Source organism: Convolutriloba macropyga, chromosome 12 (genome assembly GCF_964194025.1).
Source record: "Convolutriloba macropyga chromosome 12, txConMacr16.3, whole genome shotgun sequence".
Taxonomy (NCBI): domain Eukaryota; kingdom Metazoa; phylum Xenacoelomorpha; order Acoela; family Convolutidae; genus Convolutriloba; species Convolutriloba macropyga.
The window spans coordinates 31,000,443-31,017,175 of NC_134479.1; the positions used below are offsets into that span (position 1 = coordinate 31,000,443).

General features: G+C 38.0%; 2 protein-coding genes across 2 annotated transcripts in view; both read right to left on the reverse strand.

Moving 5' to 3' along the window:
- The window catches only part of LOC142350808 (uncharacterized), a 201,774-nt gene that overhangs the window by 154,030 nt on the left and 31,011 nt on the right, over positions 1-16,733 (reverse strand). The window lies entirely within an intron of this gene.
- Positions 1-16,733, reverse strand: part of LOC142351144 (uncharacterized) — a 31,778-nt gene that overhangs the window by 8,025 nt on the left and 7,020 nt on the right. Inside the window, exons 4-7 of the mRNA XM_075403260.1 lie at positions 15,070-15,206; positions 12,931-13,072; positions 3,461-3,607; positions 1,982-2,134 (exon numbers count right to left, since the gene is read on the reverse strand). Of these exons, the coding sequence (XP_075259375.1) occupies positions 1,982-2,134; positions 3,461-3,607; positions 12,931-13,072; positions 15,070-15,206 (579 nt within the window). The remainder of the gene's footprint in view (positions 1-1,981; positions 2,135-3,460; positions 3,608-12,930; positions 13,073-15,069; positions 15,207-16,733) is intronic.

The following is a 16,733-nucleotide window of genomic DNA, read 5'->3' on the forward strand; positions in this document are numbered from 1 at the left end:
AAACATCCGCTTCTTCTCCATAGCAGGAGCAAAATTGCAAGACTGTTGATTGAAAAGGCGCACCATGACTGTGGCCATCACGGTGTGGAACATGTGAAGGCTCACCTGCAACAGACTTTCTTGATGATTGGATTTGGAAAAGTGCTGCGAAGTCTGGGGAAATACTGTTTCATTTGCAGACGATGGAGGGCAGACAATCTGAGACCGAAGATGGCCGATCTTCCTGAATTCAGATTTCCAGATGCAAACAAGCAGTACCCTTTCGTCAACACAGGAATGGACATGTTTGGACCTTTCTACATTGAGGACAAGAGAGAGGGCACCCAGATGCACTACGTCTGCTTGTTCACATGCCTGGTCACCAGAGCTGTCCATCTAGAAGTATGCCATGACCTCTCAACTGATTGTCTTCTCATGACAATCCGCAGATTTGTCTCACGACGTGGATACCCTGACCTCATTGTGAGTGACAATGGCAAAAACTTCATTGGAGCCAACCAAGCAATGAAGTTAAAGTTCCAGAGAAGCAACAAGCCAGACATTGAGTACATCAGACTGCAATTGGCTCAACAGAACATTCAGTGGACTTTCAACCCTCCATTGGCACCACACTTCGGAGGAGTCTTGGAGAGGCTGATACAGACCGCGAAGAGGAGTCTACTAATAGTACTGGGCAGTCGGAAACTAACACTCTCAGTTTTCCAGACAGTTGTGGCAGAGGCCGAGGCAATTTTGAACTCCAGGCCATTAACTCATGTGGGCTGCAGCATCTCAGATGAGGGACCACTTACTCCGAATCACTTCCTCCTTCGCCGACCTCACATGTGTTTCAAACCTCCTGTGAACAGCAACCAGGACTTCTCCACTAAGGACTTCAAGTTGACGCAGACACTACTTGATCCCTACTGGAGCAGGTTGCTGAAGGAATATGTTCCTGAGCTCAACAAGAGAACGAAGTGGCAAAGATCACATGATGAGCTGGATGAAGGTGACATTGTGTGGGTGCTCAAGGAGTTCACACCCAGAGGCATCTGGCCTCTTGGGAAGATTGTGAAAGCACACAGAGGTTCAGACGGGATAGCCAGGAGATTCGACATCCAGACGGCTACAGGAATGGTACAAAGACCAGCAGTAACCCTAAGCCGTGTGTTCCCACAATCGTCAGGTGCGCCGGAGGGTGACTGAAACAAGTTCATCGAAACACACACACACTCACACACACACACACACAAAACTCAATGTCGGAAAAAAAAAACTTTTTGCTTTATTGTGATTACATTTTCATTTCAAATTCTTGCTTTTGTTGCCGGGAGTGTAAAGGAACCAAGTTCCTTTATATTTTATCTCCCCCCACACCCTCATTTTCCTCCCCCCACCTACACTTTCGTCCTCCAAAACCCTTTCATTTCATGATTTTCATTCCCCCAACCTATTTTCGTTGAAGCTTTTAATATGTTGATTTTATTGAAGAAGTCAGAAGTGGTTGACGTTCACTTTCAATATTATTTATAGTAAGGGATTTCCCGTTTTTGACCATAACTTGTGTGCCAATGGCGCGAATTATGATGTATTTATAGAGCTTGATTTGCTACCATAGTTGCGACTTTCAGAAATACAAATATTAATGAAAAGTTGTCTTGGTATGCAAGACTTAGGCCGAAGAGCATAAACAACTGATATGATGTGATCAGTGCTGATGCAGATCTGATTATTACGAGAAAAATTCTGATTCAGCACTGCATTAATGAGTTACAGCTACAGCATGTTATAATCCTGTTTTCGTGATTCGTATCCTGATGTTCTTCTTCTTCCGTTGAAAATTTTCCAAAGGTATCGTTCTGCCATATTGGTTATGATTTCTTCGGGTTTTTTTAGTCAAAATTACAGCTAACATAGGAAAACATACTAGTAATAATTGTCATCACATTTTTATGGACAGTAAAATTAAATATAATTTTAAATTAGGTGCTTGTCTTCTCACTTTTTCAGATTAGCAGGTGATATCATGTCTTCTCTGATTCGTTTGTCACCATCTACGTATGTCCAAAACACATCTGTGTCACTCAACTTCTGAGCACTTTCGATGTCATCTGAACTGGGAGCATCTTTGCAGTCTGAGAAGTCGGAACCATCACTGAAACAGTAAATAAGAAATCATTGGTCTGGGCGTTATTAATGTATACCATGTAAATTTGAACCCACTACGCCCCTCCCCACCGATACGTTTATTTCTGTCTGGAAATATCAACTTTCGGTCTGAGGTCTCTACCGGAATTGCTTGACCGAAAATACCATTAGTCTACTTGCGAATAGACTTAAGGCCGACTTTAACTTAGATGCTGGACTGTGTATGTATTTATAGACAAACTCAACTTATGTTAAAAGATATAGAATGTATGTTGACAGAGGCATAAATAGTTTAAAATTAAAGGCTAAGAAATTCTTTATGACTAATTTGAATTTACTAACAATACTCTGTTAAAAACGGCATGCTACAGCCCAGGTTACTGTACTCGCAAAACTTCGTAAGGCCGTAGTACGGCTTAGTATAAGTTTTGAATGAAAACCGTACTAAGATCTTGTAAAGTTGACTACGGTCCGTAGTACGGCCGTAATAAGTTTTCTAAGTTGCCCTAATAAGGCCGTATCAAGACCAATAAGGTACCGTACTAAGGCCATACCAATTTTACTTCACTTCTATGGTTTTATTTCACTTCTTTATGCTATTTTGAACAATTGTTGATGTCAATTGTATTTCGGATAGCTTAAGATTGCTTCTCCGATACATGCAAAAAATGTTCATTAGACGCCTCGCCCAATTAGACTGATGTTTTTTATCATCGGTTCCTGTATCGCACCTGTGACCCGCACCTTTGTGGAAACATTAATGACCATAAAAGGTAATTTAAACAACCGACCATGTTTACTGTCACATTAGCAATATGCCCTTAGCGTTGCGATTGATCACAAATTTTTCAAAATATTTCAGCCGGATGGTTATCTGTTCCTAAATTTTTTCCGCGCTTAGGACAATAGATAAAGGGCTCATTTTTCCTGTAGATTTGAAATGAAGTTCAAATTTGAAAATAATCATCTGCTAGAGAAAAATTTTGTAGCGAGCACCTTGCTACTTTTACTTTTACCGAAACGGAAACGATGTTGCCCGGGGTGAGGTCGTGCAAGTATGAACCACGTGATCCAGACACAATGATTCGAGGTAATACTATTTATGATTCGAAACGTCAGGATTATGACTTGAAAGACCGGGCCACAGTTGCGAAATACCAGATTTATTAATCGAATTAGCGGGTCATTGTCCAGAAATATCAGATTTATTAATCGAAACACCGGGTCATTAACTCCTTCCGGGTCCGTGTATTTAATCAACCGGAATGACACCCCCCAGACGACGTTTTGGCGAGTCATAATTCAAATACCTCACCCCGGGTGGTGATCTAACCTGTGTATCCAGTGGTACGCGATACTCCAGCTTCTGCTGTGGGCTCTGACTTGATGAAGATATCCCTGTGGTATGTAGAGACAGTCTCCTGCCCACAGAGTTGCCCACTTCCAAGGAGTTTTGCCCAATTTAGGGTTCTCGTAAACACTACAAAGTGAACATTGCGTATTAAGACAACATAATTCAAAACAATATGTGTGTTTGATATATAATGTCTTCTCAGGCCGTTTTTTTACAGCAAAAGTAAAGTTACGTTGGCACCGTATGCTTGTAATCAATACTTTAAAGCTTTCAAAACTCTTAAGTTTTCACTTCTGTCACCTTCATGTTATTGCAATATTCCAGATTTATTTGGAGTTTGGGAATTTTATTCCTAGTGTGATACCTGATGGTATATTTATTCATTTTATTTAATCATTGCAGTAAAATTTATTTGATGCCTTAAATTAGTTCAACTACTTTCACCTTCATTAATTTGTTCAATTTGTTTACCTTATGATTTCATTCCGTTGTCTGATAGTTTCCCGCTTCGTGATCAGACATGTCTGATCACGTATTCACGTTGTGCCCAAGTGGCTCCAATCTGTTTAATTCATTCCTCTTAATTTATGCAACTCAATTCAGTTTGCAAAACTGTCTCTTGTTCTCCCGCTCCGCAAGTAAGCGAAACAAAAGTTAAAGTAGATCTCGCTCCGCGAATCACTCATAAACATTCTGTCTGCATACTCGCAACGCGAATCACCACAGCAAAATAATAAAGTACGACATGGCGCAGTCAGCTACGAAAAGAACACCTCTTGGAATCGACCCTTTCTGGGACAAACCGACACCGGACCCACCACTTCGCTGGGAGAAGTGGAGAGTTCAATACAAATTAGCGCTCTTAGCCAAAGAGAATATCATCTTGGACACGCTACTCGGCCCGAAGCCTGAAATGGTGGAGCTACCCTTGGAACCCATCTATGAAGAGACGATTGTGGGTGTATCTGCACAATCAGAAGGGGAAAGGAACGCGCGCAACGCGCAACAAAAAATGAATTGGCAAAACAAATGCCAAAGACTCATCGAGATAGGCATAATGTGTGGTGACAAACCGTGGTCGTTGGCGGACCGAAAATCAGTATCTCTTCTCTACTTGAGTATTGGAATGGAGGGACGCCGTATCTTGAATTGTAAGAACCCGCATATTATGATAGATACACTATCAACTCTTAATTTCTGGAAAATCGTAGAAGAAGCATTCATCCGCCCGCGTAACATAACATTTGATAGACACGTCTTTCTGATCACAAAATAACTCAGGGGGGAAACTGTTGAACATTTCTACGGCAAACTAAAAGAACTGGCAGAAAACTGCGACTTTGAGAACAAAGAAGAAACTCTGCTACGCGATGTGTTCATCACAAACCTGATCGACCCTGAGATCCAAAAAGAGCTACTAAAACAAACTGTGGAACCGCGTCAAGCATTGGATTTGGCAATCAACATGGAACTCGGAATGCAAAATCAACACCAAATTCAACAACATAACAAAATTGTTGTCCCGGCGAACGTAAAAGCCGTACAGTTCAATAACAATTCACGAAGACGGTATTGGCAGAACAACAACAACAATGCTGCAAGACAGAATAATAGATCAACACTCAACTGTTCCAACTGTGGTGGAGTTTGGCTCCCAAATCATCGCGAAAAATGCATCGCAAAAGGAAAGACGTGCAACAATTGCGGATTATTAAACCACTTTGCGAAAGTCTGCCGCAAACAACAAAAAACCATCAACTCAAAACAACAAGATCCCACGAAAAATATGGTTCGGGTGGTGGAAGAAGACCCACATCCAGAGGACTCAGTAAACTTTGTTCAACCGCCAAAACTCTATGAATCTGATTACAGCAGCGGCGAAGAGGACAACACAGTTGCCATGATTGATTCCACAGTAGAGAAAGTTGAACCCCTCAATATGCCACTCAAGATTGGAAACGTTAATACAACTCTACTCGTGGACTCCGGGAGTGCATGCAGTATATTGCATCATTCACTCGCGTCGCAAGTAGTTCAGAACAGCCCCCGCGCTTTCTGGATCCACGAATCGTCACCAGCACAACTACGAAATTTTTCTAACGAGCCAATACAGGTACTGGGAAAAATCCAAGCTCCTATCACAAGCAAAGGATGGGTATGCAACACAGCAGTCTTCACTGTTGTTGCTGACGGCTTAAAGTCCTTAATTGGTCGTGATTTGTTCGACCAACTTGGGCTTGCAGTAACGCAATCAACACTTCAAAAAGGTAATTCTGTCAATAATATTGCATCCTCGGAATTTAAAGAGCAAATAGCCACAAAATTCCCTGGTTTGGTATCACGCGTCGGACGATCAAAAAGTAATGTAGCAAAATCTAAATTTCACAAGAATTTCCAAGCTAGACACCAAAAAGGTAGACGAATTCCTATCAATCTCCAAGACAAAGTTAATACAGAACTTCGAAAATTATTAGCCGAAAAACATATCATAAAACTGTCGAGCTGCCCAGATAATTATTTCATTTCACCTATTGTGGTGACTGTTAAAAAAGACCAAACGATAAAGCTTGCATTGGATTCAAAAGTTTTGAATAAAGCTATCCACAAAAACAAATATCAAATGCCGAATATTGATACGCTCATTGAATCAATTTCTCAACAAATAAGCGCTCCCGCCTCGCAAAACACAACTTATTTTTCTACGATCGATCTGAAATACGCTTACAGTCAATTGAATTTAGATGTTAATACAGCTAATCATTGCAACTTAAATATAATTAGTGGTGATATGACTGGCACGTATAGATTTCAAACAGGATTTTACGGACTTACAGACATGCCAGCAGAATTTCAAAAAGCTATGGATTATTCTTTAATTGGATTGGAAAATACATATTGCTTTCTGGATGATATTTTAATTGTTAGCAAAGGGTCTTTGAATAATCACAAAAATTACGTCATGAAGTGCCTACAACGTTTAGATGATGAAAACCTTAGGATAAATTTACCTAAATGTCACTTTGGAAAACTAGAAATTGACTGGCTTGGGTATCATATATCACAAGAGGGTATCTCGCCTCTCGAATCTAAGACTGCGGCAATTTTGGCTCTTGATGCACCGAAAACATTAAAGAAACTCCGTTCATTTTTGGGATCCGTTCATTATATTGGGAAATTCATCCCAAATTTAGCCCAAATAAGCCACCCCCTTCATCCGCTATTGAGAAAGTCTTCCAAATTCATTTGGACGACTGAACATGAAAATTGTTTCCAAGAAATAAAAACCCGCATAGCGAACGCTACTGCTAATAGTCACTACAACCCGCAACTCGAAACACGCGTGAAATGCGACGCATCTCGGTCAGGTCTTGGTGCGGCACTCGAACAACTAACTGTAGATGGGTGGAAACCAATTGCGTTCGCGTCTAGATTTTTAAACTCATGTGAGGAGCGCTATAGCGTAAACGAACTTGAACTTTTGGGTGTAGTCTGGTCCACAGAATATTTCAAAAATTATCTCTATGGAAAACAATTTAAAGTAATTACTGATCACAGAGCACTTCTCTCAATTATGAAAGAACACCGATCTAATAAATCCTACAACAGTAGATTAACCCGATGGGTAGATCGTCTTCTCCCTTTTCAATTTGATATTGAACACCTTCCTGGGGCAAAAATGGTTTTGGTAGATTATATTTCTCGCAATCCATCTCAAAAAGCTAAAAAGATCTCCACATACGATGAAGAATTTATAGTCGCAAAGTTGAAACTAATCTCGAACTCAATTAACACATTAGAATTAAAATCTGAACACCCCACATCACGTTTACACCAGTTACTAACAAATCATACACTCGACCTGCAAACACACCTAAAAATGAGACACATATCTCCGCACACAAATTCACACCTAAATTTCAGTCCCTTAATAGCTCAATAAATTCAATTAGCACACGCGCTATGCAAGTATGCGAACATGTATTTAGTCATTCACTCGCTCCGCGAAATCATACCTCAAATAGTAGTTACCAATTAAACAATTTAAAATATGCACCACTCGCGTCTCAAAATCCACTTAGCACTCCTCTCGGTCTGCAAAACACCAGTAATAACAAACAATTAATCCAAATTAGGAATAAAGTGGCATACGCGCAGCACAAGCATCAAATTACTCAATTACAAATCCCGCCAATCGAATCACATTCCGAAAATAACTCAAAAAGTAACCACCCAGAATTCAAATCAGTGCTTTTTGCCCCTTGTCGATCTAGAATTCAGTTGCATTCTTCTACTCTCAAAAACTCAACTAAAACATCATCCATAATTAAAGATATCAATTTAATAGCTAACAGTATGCAGTCAAAGAAATGAATAACCAGAGTGCGATTCAATGATACATCCCGCGCAGCGGATCAACCCTCAACCAGTGAAAACGTCACGCGCACCGCGAGTACGCGACCTAATTCAACATCTACACCCCTCACAGCAAATCAACGCCCGCAAAACATTAGTATTCCGCCGACAACAAGCATGGCACACAACATAATCCCAACATCCCCTGCCCATTCTTCAAATGCTAGTACCCCGTTAACGCCGAGCCCGCACGTCCCCACGTTTGATTATATAGTATCAAAGATATTCAGTAAAACGCTCATCGCTTCCCTCACTAGCAAAGATGCCGTCTTAAAAGAAGTCAGGGATTGCATACTGACAAATAACGAAGCCCGATTAAAAGCCATCAACCCGTACATACATTCGTACTGGAGGGACCTTCACGTGCGCTCCGGGTGCGTATGCATAGACGAGACGGTAGCTATCCCCAACGTACTTCGCGAAGCACTCACAGATGATATTCATGCCAGCCATCCAGGTACATGGGGCTTGATTTGTATGGCAACACATTGCTGGTGGCCTTACATGCATCGGGAGCTAATAGTCAAGGCCACTGAGTGCAAACCGTGCACAGTAATTGGTAAGAATCTAAAATCCGTATTTCCCGCTAAGCAATTTACTCCTCATATACCATGTGTTGAACCTAATCAGGAAATTCAAATCGATTTTGGTGGACCAATTTTTGATGAAAAGAACAATGAAGTATATTTTTTGGCAGCAATTGATCGTTTTTCTAGATATCCAACTGCATATATGTATGAAAAAGCTAATGGACCAAATGTTCTAAAATTTTTGGACATGTACATCGAAACTCACGGAATTCCAAGATCTATCCGTTTAGACCAAGCTAAATGTTTAATTGGACATCAAGTAAAGACTTTTTGCAATAAAAACAACATTGAAATTATTGAAGCGCCTGTAAATGATCACCGTGCTATTGGGTTGGTGGAACGATTAATTCAAACAATTAAGAATAGACTCGCATGTATAAAAGAAGAGAATTTAGCTGCACACGCCTTTCATGTAAAGCATGCATTAAAGATAATCATTCACCAATTGCGAATATGTAAACAAAGAACAACAAAGATCTCGCCCTTCGAAGCACATTTTGGGAGAAAACCTAATACCCCGCTAAGCGTGATTGCAACTAAACCGAATTTGATGAATTTGTCGTATAAGGGTATCATAAATCACTATTTAGACGAAGAAACAGTGATGCCAGAGGAAATATTGCCCGATGACAAATGGATAAGTGGATACAGAAGCGACATCGAAGTTGAAAAGGTCATGACACGCGCCACAACGGAAGCGAGCGCAAGAGAGAGGGCGAGCACGGATTGCGAATCCAGATTTCTAAAAACAAAAGCAATCCGCCCCATTCCCCTAAAAGAACGATCGGTAGAGCTAAACTTGGCTCGCAAAATCCACGGCAAAAGACGATCCAAGAAGAAACTTGAAGGCCTCTATGAAGTTCTCGCCCCAGGATCACACATCTTAAAAGTAAGCCCGACTACATCGACCATCAAGGAGCCGGGCAAACAAATTGTTACCGTCCGCAATAGCGATATTGCCAAATTCGGCACCCATCAGGAGAGACAGACTCCATTAAAAGTATATGCCGACAGACGCGGGCCACGTGCTGGGGAGAAGGTCATTGAAGAGCTGATCCACAGCCACATTAAAGAATTCACCCGAAAGCAAAAGGGTGATAAAAAGATGAAACATAGGAAGAGAGAGCCGGGCAGCGGAGTCTCTTCACAGCGCTCAAACATTTCTCGCGCAATGCGGGGGCGCGTCCCAAAATTGCCAAACTTCGCTGCAATCCGAAACGCTCAACCTCCACTCGAGATCAGCGAACCGACTTCAAATGCGCCTACTGATCCACCCGCAACAGCATCTTCAAAACGATCTTCTGACCGTAATAGGCGAAGCCCGTCATATTATGGTTTCGAAACGTCATCTCCAGGATCAGACATCCTACCACCGCCTAAACAACCCCGACGAGCAGGTGATGTCGAAAATTTTGCACCACCTGTCACCGTTGTCGAATCGGTGCAACAAATCTTGGAAATACAACCGGAAGAGCAAAACGTGTCACCACAGATTGGTTCTGTCTCGCCTCCCGCGGTACGAAATGTACCTTTGCTAGAGACGGACACCCCGACATTGGCTAGATCTATGACTGCTCTTGATGCAGAGGAACAAGATTACGAAAATGAAGATAGGACCTTGTAAAACTCAAAAAACTGAAAAGACATTTTATATTGTATTAATCATCGTATTTTTAGTTATGATAACCAGCAAATATATTGATATTATCTATTTAACCGGGGACCTTGTATTAATTTGTAAATATTGTTATTATTAATTATATCTGAAAAATTGTATATTACAATTTTTCTCTTGCTGCGAAGGGTATGTGATACCTGATGGTATATTTATTCATTTTATTTAATCATTGCAGTAAAATTTATTTGATGCCTTAAATTAGTTCAATTACTTTCACCTTCATTAATTTGTTCAATTTGTTTACCTTATGATTTCATTCCGTTGTCTGATAGTTTCCCGCTTCGTGATCAGACATGTCTGATCACGTATTCACGTTGTGCCCAAGTGGCTCCAATCTGTTTAATTCATTCCTCCTAATTTATGCAACTCAATTCAGTTTGCAAAACTGTCTCTTGTTATCCCGCTCCGCAAGTAAGCGAAACAAAAGTTAAAGTAGATCTCGCTCCGCGAATCACTCATAAACATTCTGTCTGCATACTCGCAACGCGAATCACCACAGCAAAATAATAAAGTACGACACCTAGCATATCTAGGGTAAGATAAAACAGTATCAGAAATTGCGGAAACATTTAACTATTTTCTATTTAATCATTCGTTTTTATCTGATAAAATTTGATTCAAGTAACACAATTGCCGCCACTGCTTCATGATAAACGTATCTAAAACTGCAACTGAGACTTTTCAATGTGGGTGTAAATTCGACGCAGTGGAAAAATCTTTATGCCGAACTATTTTCTTTTTTTTTTAACGAAAATTCGCTTTTAAACGCCCAGAAAATTACTCTTAATTGGTAATCTCATTTAGGCCGAAATGACTTGTCTCGGACAAATATTAGAAACTAAAGAAGTTTTAACAATTTCGAACGCAAAAATTTCCCAAGCAGGTTTTTTTAGTTAACAAAAAACTCAAACTTGTTGAAAAGTTCTCACCTCTTTTCGAGGCTTTGCCCGGAGTTTGATGACAAAGCAAATCAGCGCTGAATCAGTTTAGAGGCATTCTATGTTTTCTTGATGGCCAGTATTCTATTCATGTCAGAATTTACATTGGCTGGGTCTCGATTTTCGAGTAAAAATTACTGCGTGAAAAATAATTTGTTCAGCTTAACTCCCACCAATAACGTTTTCTTTACATGCAATTCAAACTTCTGCGTCGTACTTGAAACATTTAGTTTGCTTGGTAAGCTTTAACCACAAAGCGAAATAGGCTTCGTGGTAATCCAGTTTAAGAATAATGAGCGCGAACACTGCTATAGTAATTACCAGTTGCCAGCATAAGCATGATATTATGCTGCTCAGATTAAACGTTAGAGCACAAGTAATTTCAAGATTATAAAGAATAAGTTTAGCCTGGGCGAACTCTATGACCTCAATATAATCATAATAAAGAAAACTGCCCATGAAAAACCTAAAATATTCTGGAGATGGAATGTTTCCGAACTGAATTGAGTTTTTAATATTGAAATGTGCTGGTTCATCGCTGAAATGCTCCAAGATTCAGAGGTGGGAATTCAGTTATAGAACGTTCTCAATTTTAGTTTAGAAGACAAGTCATATCACTTTAATTGATCTAAAATTGGCCTTTCAAAACATAGAGGAATTTGATCACATTTTATTAAAATAAAATTAGATCACTAAATTATCAGTAACTTTTGCGAAAATATAAATTCGTGTGAACTACGGGCTGTGGACATGAAACAAAATGTTCATTGGGCGATGAGAAAAGAGGAAATTTAATTTTCAGTTCTCTTCGTTATTGTTGCTATCGCGTTGACCAATTCATATAACAGTTTTCAGTTATATTAATTGAGTTTCCTGATTTCTAATAATACAGTCAAAATTTCTAAAGGATATTTTTTCAAACAAACAAAGTTTCCGTTTGCGCTTCAATCCGATTATTCCAAAGTTTCAGCACGAAAAACAAATTATTTGTTAATAGAAAAATTATTTGAAAAGGCCAAATTTGGAAATTTAAGGAGGGTTGAAAAATCATTCTCTAGGTACTGGTTCCATTTTAAATTAAATTTTATTTGAATGCAACTTCATTGAAGAATTTCTCGCTATATCAAATATCAAATGAAGAATTCTAAAATTTCGAAAAATGCTTCACAACTTTGTTGCCTCAGTTCTACCAGGTTCTTTTGCTAAACCCTACTAGTATTTAGCTAATAAAGAACTTATTTGAACTAATGAGATTTCCGCGATATTTTGTCATGTTCTCAAACTCTCAAAATTGAGAACGTGAAGACAACTGAAAGGCACATATTTGACAAAAAGAATTTTTTCGATTCAAATTATTTTACAGCTTCGATTTGTTGAGCTGACTTAAACAGAAAGTAGCTTATTATTACCAGAATAGCTTATTATGACAGAAAATAGCAATTATTATGACGTTGAACGAGTATCGTTATTGATTAAGAGCACACTGAATCTGCCAACAGTAACTTGGCAAATACAATTGAAAATATGAACTTGAGACGTTTGTTTTTATTCCAAACTGTTTGGTTTTGAGGTCTGGGAAAATTATATGTGAACGCGCGCACATCACCGATCTTACCTGTTGGCTCCGATTTATCGCTTGTGAAAAAGCAATTTCTTTACTATAAAGTTCATATAATTTTCGTACAACGTGATAAATATTCCGACAACCCTCTAATAAATTTTTTACTCAAATCCTTTTTTTTCACCTCATTTAAACGAAAGAGCTGAACAAGCAGTCTTAACACTCAAATTGCATTCTAGTTACATGTTTTTTTTTCAAATTTGACTGACCTGAGGATCTCTGGGTTCCAAGGACAGAACCCTGCTCCCGACCCCTTAAACGTCTCCTGTAGTTTAAACACGTCTCTGTATTGGGGATCATACAGCACAAAGTCTTTTCTTCCGTCCATCAGACAATGTAGTTGCGCCTCACCTTAAAAAACAATTCGGATGAACTAATGAAATTTACGTTACTCAAAAGTCTACTTCACTAATGGTGAAATGTGAAAAGATTTGATCTGCTTTGCCTATTCACAGTAATTTTGAGGATTTTGGTTATCTCGCATGATAAAATGTAGGTTTTTGGTCTGTTATATTGGTCTTAAAGACTTGACAAGAGGTGTCGATAAAATTCATATCAAAATAACACGGCGCAGAAGCAACTTGAATGGCCTTGATGGGTTTAAGGTACAATAATCAGCTTAACATTAATCGATCTTTTCTTTTTTGTTTCAAAGACAAAATACTTTTGATGAAAGCAAAACCATTACGTCATTTTTTTTCAGCTACACAATTCAACGCTCTGTAAACAAGTAGGGTCGGTACTATTGCGTTCGCGGTATTAAGCGATTTTCCTACCATAAAAATATTAGAAAAAAAATTAAAAAATAAATTACTACATTCAACATAGTAATTCACCTACATTTTAAATTCTTGGCCATCATAGGTCAGTGCAATGGGTCCGCTTTTTTTCTTATAAAGACAATTAGACCCGGATTGAGAAATTTTCCAAAAATTATGTAAGAAATGCGCTGATTTTTCGAAAAATAGTTGCGGAAAAACCTTACATGATAATGCGCTGGAATGCGCTGAAACTTTGCAAGAAATGCGGCGAAAACCACTGAATATTAAATAAAAACTTAGCTGTGACCGAGACTCAAACCCTGTTTTCCTGTGCCGTAGCCATCACTTAATTTACTGCATAACTGATTCCAGAAACTATTCGCATTTAATTTGATTTTATATTAATAAACAGTTGAGTAGAAATGCAAGAAATTTATGTAAGAAATGCATTGAAACTTCAACGCATTTATTACTTAATTAAAGCACATTTCTTACAAAACCTTAATCATTTTTGTAAGACCAATTTAAATGGTACAAAATTCATGAATTGTAAGAACATGGAAGGCAATTTTGAAAAATCTGTGATTTTCAGCACATTTCATTCCGATTGGTTATGCTGTAAGATCTTACAAGATTTTGACAGAATATTACAAGGGGATGCGTTGTCTTACAAGATATTTTGACAAAATCTTACAAGATAAACATTTGTCTTACAAGTATCTTACAAGATAACCAATCGTCTCACAAGAATCTTACAAGATAATCGTTCGTCTTAATACAATCTTTCAGGATAACCGTGCAATTCTTAAAAAATAATGCGCTGTCAACTCGACCCCGGGTGTTGTGAATTTTTTTAAAATGAAATTTTAACGGTTAAAAAATGATACCTTGTCTTTCCAAAAAAGCAGGCTAAAGTAGAAAAATTCATGCTCGCAGGAAGCAGGAGAAAAAAAGGAACTTTTCTCCATTTTTGTTAAATTGTCTGACGTTTTCTAGAACCTTGTTTACTAACCTGCTAAATGCACTCAATTTCAAATGGAGACAGAGTAAGTTGTCAAATAAAAAAATTAAAACAGGTAAAAACAACAAATAAAGAGGAACATAAAAATTAGCGCAATTATTCGATAGAAACACTCAAATTCTTTGCAGGAAAAGCAGTTTCAAACACTTCGTAGAAATAGATATTTATGACACTTTTCTTTCAAACGTTTTTACCATACATCTCAAACCTATTGAATGTATTTAGAGTGAGCCAAATTTAAACCAATTGATAGTTCTATATTTCCACAGAACATATAGTTTTTCTGCATTTTAAGTAGCCATTTGAGTTCTCATTGGCTCGAAAGCCAAAAAGTTTTTGATAAATTTATAATCTCCTCAGAAACTCAAAAAAGTGCAAATGACTGTTCAACGATCGATTCTGTTTATCAAGTGATTTCCAATAATACATTTTTTGTATCTCACTACAAAGAAATCAATCGACCAAAAAAAGCCAACAAAAAAGTAGGAATGGTATAGTCCCTAACCCGCAACAAATTTGTCGAGTTAGAACAACAAAAAACTATTGTATTGCTTTCCAATACTAACTATCATAGTGGAGTCTAGATGGTGTGAAGCCACTGCTAGCCCATAGGACCACCTCAACCAGGGTGTCGCGCATGGGTCCACAGCTGACCATTGGCAAAATTGGGACATCTTTTTCAAGCTCTTTCAACACTGTACTCCTGAAAACCACTCGTACATTTAATAAAACTAACGATGCTCAGAGATAGTAGAAATTGCTTTAAAAAATCAAAGTTGAATAACAAAAAGTTTATTGTTTGATTCATAATTCCAGGTCTCGACTAGGGTATATTTAAAGAATAAGATCGATCTACTGGTTAGAAATAAAAAAATATATTTCTCATAAGACTATAATTGTCCTTGTCAGTCCATAACTGCCCAATTTATACACAAATTGCAGCCATAAGAACTGCATAAGATAGTTATTTTTCTGAAATGTTCAAAAACAAACACAAATAAGGAAAATTGTTTGGATATCATGTGAGGCTGAATGGATTTAGTCTCAGCATTAAAGATTGCTCCTGAAACAAAATATATTTAAAACGCTGAGAGAAGCGTTGAAAAACTCGCGAACTCAAGGTTAGCAAACGTGAAAGCACGGTGCAAATTATGTTACAAATATATATAATTTGTCAGAAATAACTCATTGTTGATAGTTACAATTAAGACAGAGCATAGTAAGGTTAATGCATAATAAATTCCAATGCGCCAAGGAAATAGAATATATCTATTTTGATCTTGAGTGGTTTGAGTTTGTAGGAGTTGGGGAATCCTAACTTAATATTTAAATACGCCTTTCCCTTTAAAACAATAGGTATGTATTTCTTTTACTGTAATGGAAGCATATAGAGAAATCATTTGTAATAAAGACAATCAACAAAGCTTATGAAACTAAAACGTGGTTACATACAAATCATGACTTCTACATTTCCGATTTCATTTTGAACGCTTTGACTTTTTCTTATATGATTATACTTGATATAATGACCTCTAAATACTGCTGTATCCTATATATCTCCCCCTCCTATATAGGATACAGCAGTATTTAGAGGTCATTATATCAAGTATAATCATATAAGAAAATATCAAAGCGTTCAAAATGAAATCTGAAATGTAGAAGTCATGGTTTGTATGTAACCACGTTTTAACTTGATAAGCTTTGTTGATTGTCTTTATTACAGTTGATTTCTCTATAAGTTCTCGAGTGGTTTTTCTCAGCGCTTGACTACTTGATTCGAACGGAATTGTTCTCAATAAAAAATTAAGCCTCAAATATGGTTCGCAACTGTTGCAATAAATTTTTTGGAAAATGCAACGAAATTGAATTCATTATAAAAAAAATTAAAACAATAAATTTGAAACTGGCAATTTAGACTGAACAAAACAAAAAATACGTCAGTTTATGGAGTGGTTGCGAACCCCAGAGGGCCACTGTACATAGCCATGACCCCTATGGCATGTAATTGGAAGAACGCGGGTCGGTTAGCCAGTGAAAATCTGTAATAATGCTCCCTAGGAATTTTTTGTTATCTTACTTGACCCCTTTTTCAAATTTTGGCTCTCAAGCCTATTGCTATGCTTGACCATAAACAATGTTTTGCAGATCTTTTTTTTAAAAAACAATTTGATCAGTCATATACCACCCAAAACACAAGTTGAGCCAAATGTAATGATCAGAACATAAGAGA